This window comes from Triturus cristatus, chromosome 3_1 (genome assembly GCF_964204655.1).
Source record: "Triturus cristatus chromosome 3_1, aTriCri1.1, whole genome shotgun sequence".
In the NCBI taxonomy this organism is placed as follows: Eukaryota; Metazoa; Chordata; class Amphibia; order Caudata; family Salamandridae; genus Triturus; species Triturus cristatus.
This window is the reverse complement of record NC_140583.1, coordinates 875,105,431-875,118,422: the sequence shown is the minus strand read 5'-3', so window position 1 is coordinate 875,118,422 and position 12,992 is coordinate 875,105,431. Positions and strand designations below refer to the sequence as shown.

Below are 12,992 nucleotides of genomic sequence, written 5' to 3'. Positions count from 1 at the left end.
AGGAGGCCATGGGGCAGGGTGTTACCTCTACCCAGATGCCGAAGTTCGAGGACTTGAACAGTAGTTCTGAAGACGCTTTCTGGAAGAAACAGTTTCACTTGTTTTAGAAGAGAGAGCTGATACCAGGCATTTTTAGGGGGGAATAAGTTCTTTGAGGGTGAGGTTGATGTCCAGGGTGCAGCCAAGTGACCTGGTATTCACTGAAAGTTGGACTTCGAAGCCATCGTGGTTCATGTCATTGAGTCTGGTTTGTACTGTCTCTTGTTTGATGTTCTTTGCAAATAACAGGAGTTCTGACTTGGTAGGATTGAGCTTCAGGTACATGCTAGGCATCCAGATCTGGATGATGTTATGGCAGTGTTTGAGGGATTGGATGTCTGAAGCAGAGGAGACTTTCAAGCAGAATTGTGTATCATCAGCATATTGGGGAATCTTGATGCTGCTATCTGTGGGTAGAGCATCAAGCAGGTCCATTTAGAAGTTGAAGATGACAGAGGGTAGTATGGCTCCCTGGGACTCCACAGGTGAAAGGGATCTTTTGGGACCTGGTGTTACATTTGTGATCAAACTGAATTCAGTTGGAAAGTTAGGAGGAGAACCAGTGAAGGACTTTGATGGTAAAACCCATTTGGGACTCCAGAGTGCATATTAAGGAGGGATGGTCGACTGTGTCGAAGGCAGCTGGGAGGTCCAGTGATGTCAGGAGGCGGGTGCCATCTTAATTTGTGATCAGCAGGGCATCATTGGCGATGTCTATATGGTAGAGGTCTCTGTGCTGCAGCATGATCTGAAGCCAGAATGGTAGTCATGAAGGAGATTGTTAGCATTCATGTGATCTTGGAGTTGAACATAGACTGCTTTGTCAATTATCTTGCATCTGAATGGTAGGTGAGTGATGGGCTGGAAGTTGGCAAGGTCATTAGAGTCCAGCCTAAGCTTATTTGGGAGTGGGAGGATCTGGCATGTTTTGTGAACATCTGCAAAACATTCCTTGAGTGAGGGAGACATTGACAATGGTAAATAGAGATGAGAGAACATCCCCAGGGAGAACTTTGATAAAGAATAAACATAATATATCTTTTTCATAAGAACTGTCTTTGAGGGAGTTGAGTATGTTGGTGGGATCTGCAGGAGTTAGACCTTTGAAGGCTGACAATTTCATGATTATATGGGAGGTGGTGGTTGTATTTTTTCACTGAAGAAGAGGTTGATGACATTGGCATTAATATATAGAGAGAAATAGGTTTTCCAGCAGGGGGTTGATGAAGTGCTTGACTGTTTTGAAAACTGTCCTGCTTCTGTTGGTGGCTTCATTGATGGTGTTGGAATATGTTCCTTTGGCTGATGCATTGAACAGTCTGCATGTTGGGCGAATGGACTTCAGTATCATATATTGAGATATCTGTTTTCTTCCATTTTCTTTTCTGTCTGCCGATGGATCGTTACTGTTAGCAAAGTCTTTAGAGTACAAGAGTGCTGAATGCCTTGGCTTGCACTTGTCTGTTTTAACCGGGGCATGGAGGTTCACATAGGTTTTCAAAAAAGTCTTGAAGTTAATGAGAAGCGTGTTGGCATCAGATGTGGACTTGAATGCAAGATGAGTTCAAGCATTAGGTTTTCTATGCAAAAGTCTTTAAAGGATCTAAAGGTTTAGTGTTCTTTTTTGGATTGACCATGGTTTATCAGTAGGACACTGAGGAAGGAGATAATGATGGCTAAGTGGTCAGTCCAGTCGATGGGGAATGGGTGGGTTGTATTGGATTGTTGGTGATACTGAGAAGAAAATGTTGATGATGTTGCTTTTGAAGTGTTTTGGTTGTGCAACATGCTCTTCTGGGTTAAGTGTGTTGATGAGGTTGGGTACGGTGTTTCATGTGTTTTTGAGTTTGTGTTGCCTGGGAGGTTGACGTCAACCAAGAGTGGTGTGGCCCTGTCGAATGGACAAGGTTGTGAGGACAGCTATAGAATTCTTAATCTTAAACTTTATTTATCTGTTTTAATGTCAATCTATGTGAAGCATCTAAAATCAATCAGAAACATAAATATAAAACTTGTATTTTTATTTTCAGGGAGACATTGGTTTGCCAGGAAGACCAGGCCCAAATGGACCACCTGGAATTGGGGAACCTGGACTGCCAGTAAGTTTGTACAGACAGCAGTGTTAACATTGCCCCAGCAAGAGTTATACCCAATTTAGTGCCAGTATTTTGCTAGCGGCGTTGCAGTAATCACAGCTTGGATTCCTAGCTATGCCAATGACTGTCTGTGTGAGTCTGGACATTCTTTAATATCTTCATGTGCCTCTCTTTATCCAGCTGTATTGCTATTATCCATAAAGCATCCTCGTTAGCTATGCTTTCTGACAGTTTTTGAAATGGTATTTAGACAAACAACTATCAGGAGACACAAATATCGTAAAAAAATATTGTGACGGAGAAATATTGTGATGCAAAAAGTATTGTTGTTACAAATATCATTTTAATGAATATTGTTGTTTTTAATATAATTTTCAATAATATAGTCGTGCAACGTGTCATTTTAAAATTACTTTAACATGTTTCAGTTCATATATTGATTTTATAAGTTACTATTGTTTGTGTAATTGTTATTAATTTTTTTAATATAGTGTATGTTAAGTGATTTAGATGTTTTATTTAATTGTTATTAGTAATCTAATGTGTCGTACAGGGTTGTTGGGTTTGTATGGGGATAGGATGGGAAGTTAATGAAGTAAAATCTAATTATTAATTAATTCATCATTTTAAATTAATTATGTGATTGATATTATTTATGTAAATTATGTAATACTGATTTGGTTTTTAGGGTATTGGGTGGGAAGTTAAGTAATATTTAACAATTGATTATTTTATTAATAAGTATTTAATTGATTGTTAATTATGTAAATTGCATAATAATTATATATTTTTGTTATGGTTAAGGTGTGGGCTGCTGGGTTTGTAGTGGTGTATGGGGGGAAGTTAATTAAGTAATAATTAACAATTAATTAGTTGTTAATTATTTACTTGATTATCAATTATGTAAATTGTGCTATACTTATTTATCTGAGTTACATTTTAGTTGCGGGATGCTGGGTTTGTAGGGGTCTAGGGTAGGAAGTTAATTAAGTAATAATTAGTTAACAATTATTATTGTAAGTATTTAATCTATTTTACATATGTAAGTAATGGAATAGTTATTTTTTGTAATATTTTAGGCACAGACTGCTAGGTTTGTAAGAGTACAGAGTGGAAAGTTAATTATTAATTGAAAAACAAATATTTATTACTGGTTAATTTTTTAATAGTATTTATGTAAATTGGTTAATTCTTGTAGCTTCTTTATTATATATATCGATATATATACATATATCTTATTCTAATTGATATTTTTTTATTAAAGGTTCTTATTTTTTTCTACATTCATGTAGTAACTCATATATGTAAGGTTTTTAAAGTCAAGTATTTTACCTACTCTTGCTTTGACTGCAGTAGGAATAGTAAATTTAACATCTTTACAATTCAAAACCTTCCCTACTTTTGTACAGTTGGAGTAGGAATAGTAAATTTACCTTTCTAAACTACAACACTTTCCCTAGTATTGCACTGCCTGGAGTAGGAATATTAAATTTCACCCCTCCCAAATCCAACACCTTCCCTACTGTTGCATAGTAAATGTTATCCCTCAAAGTCCAACACTTTCTCTACTGTTGCCCTGCATTGAGTGGTAATAGTAAATGTTACCGCTCCAAAATCCAACGTTTTCCCTACAGTTGCACAGACTAGAGTGGGAATAGTACATTTTATCCCTCTAAAGCCCACCACTTTCCCTACTATTGAGCTGTTGGTAGTGGAAAGAGTACCTTTCACCCCTCTAAAATCCAACACTCTCCCTACTGCTGCACAGAGTGGGGTGGGAATAGTACATTTTATGCATCCAAATTCGAACACTTTCCCTACTATTGCGCTGTTTGGAGTGGGAATAGTAAATTGACCCCCTCCAAATTCCTACAGTTTCCCTACCATTGTGCTGTTTGGAGTGGGAATAGTCCAATCCCCTCTCTCCCTAAAGTCCAACACTTTCTCTACTGACTGGAGTAGGAATATTAATTCTAACCTCTATGAAGTTCAACACTTGCCCTACTGTTGCATAAACTTGAGTGGAAATAGTATATTTAGTATTATTAGACTGTAATAGTTTTCATAGTATTGGTGGATAGATTTTATCCATTAATTGTTAATTTGTTTTAAGTTATATAATTTGTCTTAATTTTTAAATGTATTTTAATGTTCATAGTTTTTTGTACATTTGAGTTTTGGATTTTTCAATTGTTAATATTTTATTTATTGTCTACGTTAATTGTTATAATTTTTCTTATTCAATTGTTTATATTTTTATAGTTTTACTGTGTCTCTTTGTTGTATACACACATATATATATATATATATATATATATACACACACACACGCACATATATATGTGAACAAGGCACGCGTTACCAAGAATAAACAGTTTTTGGCATATTCCTGAGCGTGCGTTATACTTAGAGGGTTTGTGTATATATATATATATATATATATATATATATATATATATATTAACATAATTAAAAATATTAATTGTACTTTATATATTAATTTCATTCATGTATGCAACGTATTAATATATATATATATATATATATTTGTATTAATAAAGCTAATATATTAAAAGTAGTATAATCGATAATAAATATTGTATTAAATATGCACATATATATGTATATTCACGTTTATAAATTTGAAATATAAGAAAATTTATATAATGTAAAATAAAGATTTTTATTAATTATGTTACACTATAAACAAATATATATTAATACAAACAAATATATATGTGTGTGTTTATATAAGTATATATTTATATATAATATTAACTATCAGTGGTGTATATTTAAATTACATTATATCACATTTATGTATTAACATATTTCATATTTACTACTTTAAACTCAATTTACATTAAAACAGCAATATTTTTGTCTATTTTTTGATGATATTAGTGTCAACGATATTTTTTCCCAATATTATTGTACCTACCATTGTAAGTATAGGGGCACGTTATTTTGGTAAACAATATTTTTAATTCGATATGTATGTCAAAAGTTATTGTTTACTTCGATAATACTGCGTCCGCCCCCTACTCAGCCCTGCTCCCACCTCCCAACGTCTGCTCCCACCCCCCTCCCCTACTTATGGCGACCGCTGCAGGGGAGCGAGCGTGAAACCTTGACCTCTGGGCCAAGGCCAGCATCCTCCACAGCAGCTCCGCCACCTGAGCACCGCGCCAGCACAGCACAGAGACCTTCGGCCGAGCAGGGTTTGAGCCAGCAGCCCGTCCCAGCGCCTCAGGTCGCCTGTGTGCCATCCGTCATCTCCCGCGCTCTCTGGCAATTCCCTCTGCTGCCCCTGCTTATCTGTTTATTGCCTTCTGCCTAATTTAAATTTACTTCTTCTGCCTTCTGCTTACTTTAATTTTACTTTTTCTTCCCCTCGCTACCGATCATTCTCGCCTCGCTTCTGCCCGTGTTTTCCCACCGCTGCTGACCCTGCAGCCCGCCCCCTACTCAGCCCCGCTCCCGCCTCCCGACCTCTGCTCCCGCCCCCCTCCCTACTTATGGCGACAGCGTAAGCAGTGGACTCACGCAGCGGGCGCGCCGCTGGCGCGCTGAAGGCGCACCTAAGGCAAGCAAGTCTGCACCCATCCGCGCCTGGACCGCGCCCAGCGCCAGACCACCTGGCCCTCGCAAGCGCCACGACACTCGACAACGGTACGACGCCAACCTCCTCCACGCACTCAACGCCGGCCGATCTACTGCCTACTTCCAGGCCACCCCGAAGCACACCCACAGACCATTCACCTGCCGAAACTGGAGCTTCACCAGCCAACGTACCCCAGCACATTCTGTCCCCCCACCAAGGCAGGCAACAGGCACCTCAGATGCATACTGCTAAACACTCGCTCCGTCCACAGGCATGCCATCGAACTCTGGGATCTGCTCGACTCATCCTACCCGGACGTCGCGTTCCTAACGGAGATCTGGATGAACACCTCATCGGCGCTCGACGTTGCCATAGCCATCCCGGATGGCTACAAGATCACACGCAGGGACCGCATCAACAGACCCGGAGGGGGTATCGCCATCGTCCACAGAAATATCCTCAGAACCTCAACCAACACCGAAGACACCCTCAGCACCGCCGAACACCTGCACTTCCAGATCCACATTGATCCCAACACCACCCTCAGAGGAACCCTCGTGTATAGACCCCCCGGACTCCAGAAACAGTTCATCGACTCCATCACAGACGCCGTCAGCTCGCACTCCCTGGCCTCCACAGATTACATCCTCCTTGGAGACCTGAACTTCCACCTCGAGAACACCAACGACATCAACTCCACCACACTACTGGACAACCTTGCCAACCTTGGCCTCAAACAGCTCATCACAACACCCACCCACTCCGCCGGACACACGCTCGACCCCATTTTCTCCACCAGCAACCACGTCTCTGTCAGCCACACCACCAAACTCCACTGGACCGACCACCACTGCATCCACTTCTCCTTCATGAAAACCACCGCACACAACCACCAGCAAAGAATCCCCCACCGCAGCTGGAACAAGGTCAACGAAGATCATCTTATCACCACCCTCGCCCGAAACCCACCAACCGACCACATCGACACAGCCGCCTGCAACCTCAGGCAATGGATCAACGACTGCACCAATACCCTTGCCCCGGTCAAGAAATCCTAAAACAGACGCACCAACAGAAGAGCCATCTGGTTCACCGCCAACCTCCAGACATCCAAGCAGACCTGCAGAAGACTAGAGAAGAAATGGCCCCAAGAGCAAACACCGGACAATCATGCTGCCCTCAAGAACGCCAGCCGCAGACACCACCAACTCATCCGTACGGCCAAAAGGACCTCCTTCAAAGAATGCATCGACAATGCACACAACAGCAAAGAGCTCTTCAACATCGTGAAGGAACTCTCCAACCCCAGCTCCAACGACATCCCGCCGTCACAAGACCTCTGCGACTCTCTAGCACCCTCTTCTACCGCAAGATCGCAGACATCCACGACAGCTTCAACTCCCAGACCACTCCAACAGCTGCCGACACCCCAGACCTGCCGACACCCCAGGCCCACCACCCCCCAGTCACACCGGTTGCCTGACCTCCTGGAACCAAGTCAACGATGAAGACACCATCAAGACCATGAACACCATCCACTCCGGCTCGCCATCAGATACCTGCCCCCATCACATCTTCAAGAAAGCGAGCTCCATCATCGCACCCCAACTTCGTAAGATCCTCAACAGCTCATTCGAGACCACCACTTTCCCAGAAAGCTGGAAACACGTAGAGATCAACGCCCTTCTCAAGAAACCCAAAGCAGACCCAAAGACCCCGCCACCGCCAATACCAACTTCCACGAAGGGATGAAGGCCGTCGCCGAGTGGATGAAGAGCAGCCACCTGAAACTGAACTCCGAGAAGACGGAGGTCCTCATCCTCGGCTCCACCCCCTCCGCCTGAGATGACTCCTGGTGGCCGGCCTCGCTGGGAGCTGCGCCGACACCCACTGACCAAGCACGCAACCTAGGGTTCATCTTGGACTCATCATTGTCAATGACCCAGCAAGTCAACGCCGTCTCCTCCTCCTGCTTCAACACCCTCCGCATGCTTTACAAGATCTACAGATGGATCCCCACCGGAACCAGAAGGACGGTCACCCAGGCCCTCGTCACCAGCAGGCTGGACTACGGCAACGCCCTCTACACTGGAACCACAGCCAAACTCCAGGAAAGACTTTAACCCATACAGAACGCCTCCGCACGCCTCATCCTCAACATCCCCCGCCACAGCCACATCACTGCCCACCTGAGAGACCTGCACTGGCTCCCCATCAACAAGAGGATCACCTTCAAGCTCCTCACCCACGCTCACAAGGCGTTCCACAACACCGGACCAGCATACCTCAACAACCGACTCACCTTCTACACCCCAAACCGCCAACTCCGCTCCGCCGACCTTGCACTCGCCACCATCCCACGCATCTGCAGAATGACCGCCGGCGGCAGATCATTCTCCTACCTCGCCTCCAAGACTTCCCACCCACCTGCAACAGACCCAGGACCTGCTGACCTTCAGGAGACTCCTCAAGACCTGGCTGTTGGATCAGTAGCTGCCACCCCCTTAGTGCCTTGAGACCCACACGGGTGAGTAGCACGCTTTACAAATTGCTGATTGATTGATTGATTGATCCAGTTGAAATACAGTTTTCTGTCTAGTAGTGACTTTTTTCCTCTTCTCCTCCACTCACAGTGTGTATTTTCATGTTAACATTGATTAATCTTCATGGCTTTCCCATACATAAATATTTTCAATCACAAAATAAGGTAAGCACGATTTTTCTTGGTTGCAGATACCTGAGCATCCTTCAGTTGCCTTTAGAATGCGGACAGTTCTGAGAACATTTTTGATACCGTTTGCATCTTCAACCTTTTCTGGCCCCTATGTTATCTGCTCCATCTTTTTTTTTAATAGTGTATCCCTTTCCTTTGCTTTTGGCCCAACCCATGTTATATAACTTATGTATATACCATATGTTAATCAGCATGTCTGCTTTGTGCGTGCTGTCTCTTTCTACCCCTCATGCCAACCAGAACCGCTTCTCACATCCTTGCATAGTGCATCAGGAGAGAGCAGGAGAGAAAGAGAGCCAGACCTCACCGGAAATCATTGCCATGATCGAAAATGATGTTGTCTAAGGAAATTATGGAGATTTGATGCCTAGTGGCATCATATTGTTTTCAGCACTGCCAACATGATCACAAGAGACGCAAGAGTTTCTAGGGATCCATGTAATCATAAGCAAGAGGATGGTCTGACTGTCCCTATGACCAAGTGGTCCAGAGTGGGACTGAATTCCTGTCACCATACCCTTGCAGCTGAAGACCGTACCTCAGTGTTCTGAGGTGTGTTGGAGTGGTAAATATACAATTCTGAGTCTGCTGCTTAGAAGAGAAGACAGATAGTCAGTGACTACCACTGCAGGATACAGATTTAGATTGGGCAGGTACCACGCTTACAATGGATTGCGGGGAGCAAACCTTAAAAGAAGCTGCCAGAGGATCCACCCAACTAAAGGGGTGTACATTATCAATAACAAGATCATCATAATTAGTAAAAATACCATCCAGGGTATGACCCGCCATATGGGTGGGGTATTTTACCAACTGGGAAAATCCAAAATTCATCATTTACTCGAGCAATGAGGTTTTACAAGCGGAATCTTCAAAATGGCAGTTAAAAATCACCAAGAATGATCAAATTGGTGTGAACAAGAAAAGTTTCCATAATCTGACACCACGCTGCGGGGATACAGAGCTCTTGGACCAGATGGACGATACACCAAAAGACCAGAGAACGTGGTATTTGGGGAAAATTTGAGCCTGAAAAGAACCACCTCACAAGAGTCCAGTGAGGTTGTGATCACTGATTCTAGTTTACAGTTGAAAGAGTCCCTCAATATAACCGCCAGGCCAGCCCCCCATGGCCCTGACGGTCTAGTCTAGAGATGACATATCCCCACAGGACCGTCGCTACCAAATAAGGTCCAAAGTCCTCTCTGGCCCATGTTTCGGTAAGAAACAGACAGTCTAAAACCAAAGACTGGACTAAATCATGGGTTTCAATTTTATGTTTAGTAAGTGAGCAAGTGTTTATTAAGGCACAAGAGATCTTTCTATGTTCTTCAAGGTCCTTGAGTGTGACCTCAGATTCTCTCCTCTCGTCCAGAAAGGGCATCTGAGGAGAATCCAGTGCTTTAAAATGGAATCACAATTAGGGCAATGATAGCATATTTTATTATCCAAATCCAGCTTCATGCCTTTGAGGCAAGACCCAATAACTGTGCTCATGAATATTGTCTCCCCATAGGAGCCATAGGTTCGGACTCCAAACTGGCAGCATCCCTGGCTCCTGGCACCATCTGGGCATGGAGGGACGCAGACTTCGGACGGCCATGCCAGCAAAGCCAGATTTAAAGACCACCCTCAAAGAGGGTGTGACCTAAGCTAAGCTAAAGAATGAGCCCGCAGAAATGGGGGGGGGGGGGCAAATAAAAGAACTGGGGTCCAGCAACTCCTACCCATTAGTGGAGGCTCCCCTGCACTGTGAATATACTGGCAACGTAAATTGAACTAAAGTACTCATGGGAAAAAAACACATAAAATCAATAAAATAGTCAAAATGTTTGTGCAATGGCACCGCAAGTATGGCACTGCTAACAGGAGCCTGCAAAACTCGGCGCATGCATTGTACATAGAACAAAATATGGGATAAATGACGCCTTAGCAAGAGCAAATGACTAATGTACAGGGAGACCCAACCAAACAGGGCCTCTGCAACTTCAGGTGAGAAGCACCAAATAGCCATAGAGCATAAACATAAGCATAAATGATCTAGTTATGTATGACACTTTAATAGCATGTGTGCCTCTGAAAGTTCAACCTTAGGCACCTGGATAAATAAAATGTTCACATTTGCATGCAGGCACTTTTTTGTGGAAGCACACCACTTCTGTACAACCCCAACATGTAATCCAAGGTCCCAACATGTGTGTGGAGCCGCAGCCCCTCTCTAGTGTTGCTCACATAATTGTCTGGTGACAGCTGCGCTGTTAAGCCAGACCATAAAAAGCTGTTTTTGGGAGGCGCATTAGGTAAGATCTCTGTAACTTGTCGGAGCCTGCCAGAACTTTCCAACCTGAGCAACAGTAATCTAATGTTACCTCTCAACTGGGATCAACAAGTGTCACAGTTCTTCAAGATGTAGCGTGGCTCTGCCTCCCTCTGAAAGTGTTATAGTTTGTGTTTCATTGGAATGGCTCATTCTCTGACATTCCCTGGTGGCTGGTGAAAGGGGCGGGGTATAACCCCCTCAGTAGAATCGCAACGCGTACAGGGATTGCTTGTTCCCTCTCTAGTGAACCAGGGATTCAGTGATGCTTGTAATATATTAAGCCTGAACTTACAATCCAGATGTCAGTGCTGGCCTCGCGGAAGTGTAACACGTGTGATGACTTGCTTGGAACTGCAGATATATTTCGTGTTTCTGTCAAAGCGGAGATGTCGACTTATTAAAACGATGTCACTTCAGCACCCAAATTCCTGCTGAAAGGCAGTGGCATGTGTGTGTTTTTTTATTGGCAAGAGATTCCCGAAAAAAGGGTAGGACTTGAGGGTGAAAGTTCACAGGGAAGACATATGACACGTTATTGAATTGTTAGATCAGAGCAGAGAATGCGCCAGCTTTTTCAGTGAGAGGGCGCGAGAGAGAGAGAGAACATCAGCTCCTCGCAGCCGTTGGTTGTCACATCTGTCAATCACATCATCGGTCATTAGTTGATTGCAGTTTTCATTCATGAGTATGGCTTTTGGTCATTTCATTAGTGCTACTATCTGCGAACAGAAGAGCTTCAAGTGTGATTGCCTCTCTTTTGCTTCTGAGTCTGTCCTAATTCTATATGTAAATGCATAGCGAGAGCAGAAGTGGCAGCAGTGGGGCCACGAACTAGGCTGAGAGCAGCTAGGAGTAGGCACAGGCCTGGGAAGGTCACTGCAGGGAAGCATCATTTCAGCTTATCCGTGTCAGGTTGAGAGTTGTGGCACAACAGAGAGGTGACCTTTTGACCTTGATACGCCAACGTTAGGAAGCTATGTGTGCGCCTCTCTGTGTCAGGCTGACGGGGGGCACATAAGGCTCCCATGGGAGCTTAGGATCTGCTAGGAGGCAGCAGCACCAGTGTCATTGGAGTTCCTCTAGCTTGGGGCACGTGGTGCAGGTCGAACCCCTGCAAACGGAAGTGATTAGGGATCTGGGAGTTTGGCAAGTCAATTGCAAGCCTTAGGTATGAAGTCCAAAACATCCAAAGAATGGGTCTGTGAGTCGCCAGGAGCCATAATTTGTCAGGTGGGTAATCAGCCCCTAAATCAAGGAGCAGAGTAGGTCGCCTGCAGAATCAAGGACACAGACGTGACGATGTCAACTTAGTGCCAGTCATGACACTTTAGTCCCCTAAATGTTAGCATATGGCAGACTGAGGCCGTGCGGCCAAGGAGCTGTTTGTGAGTCATCTGCAGGTTTATTGTGTCAGTGTCTCATATTTAATGTCATGCTTGTAGCAAGGGGTTCTTTTTGGGGGGCTTACCCCCCCTACCTTATTTTGCCAGGTAGCTTAGCATGTGCCCTGAAATCTGCAGAGTGTCTGGATTTTCCCTACGGCCAGGGAGCCCACACTCCTTTGAATTCCCAGTGTTCATAGAGGACCGAGGCTGACAGAAACCATTAATCCCATCCACAGGCCTCTTGGACAATGAGGGATCGCCCTTGGTCCATGCTACTATGGTCATAATTAGCATGTTCACAAAAACCGCTAAGCACCACTGCCTAATACTTACTTGGCAATTTTGTGGGTAGCCTCTAACCTGAGCAGTCTGGGGCTTGGTCAGATGATGGTGGGAGGAGTCAGTAGCCCACTTCCACCAAATCTAAATCAAGCAGCAGCTAGACCATCGTAGGGAAGTGACAGACATCAGCATAGCATAGCAATAGAACCACCACCATGTTGATGTCAAGGGCAGTGAGGTCCAGAGTTTCTCATGGAACTTTGAGTTGGTGGTCAATCACAGCACGTGTAAGATAAAAAGAGCCTAGGATTCTAACCAAGCTCTGAAACAGAGCGCTAAATATTTTTCATGCAGTGAGTCTTCTAATTGCAAATGCAAGTTTGTCCCTTGAAAACGATGGCAAGCAATTACGTGACATCATCATGAGAGTCACGTGTTAAATTTGCTCATTCAAACAGATCTGTTGTGGAATATCCCTTTTTCAAGCCATAGCACAAATGGGTATGGGTATGGCCTCTCTCTGCTGAATGGT

At 44.0% G+C, this 12,992-nt stretch overlaps 1 protein-coding gene across 1 annotated transcript in view; it reads left to right on the top strand.

The window, feature by feature from the left end:
* The window catches only part of LOC146861224 (uncharacterized), a 213,613-nt gene that overhangs the window by 80,679 nt on the left and 119,942 nt on the right, over positions 1-12,992 (top strand). Inside the window, exon 13 of the mRNA XM_085645359.1 lies at positions 2,070-2,138. Coding sequence (XP_085501485.1) covers positions 2,070-2,138 — 69 coding nt within the window. The remainder of the gene's footprint in view (positions 1-2,069; positions 2,139-12,992) is intronic.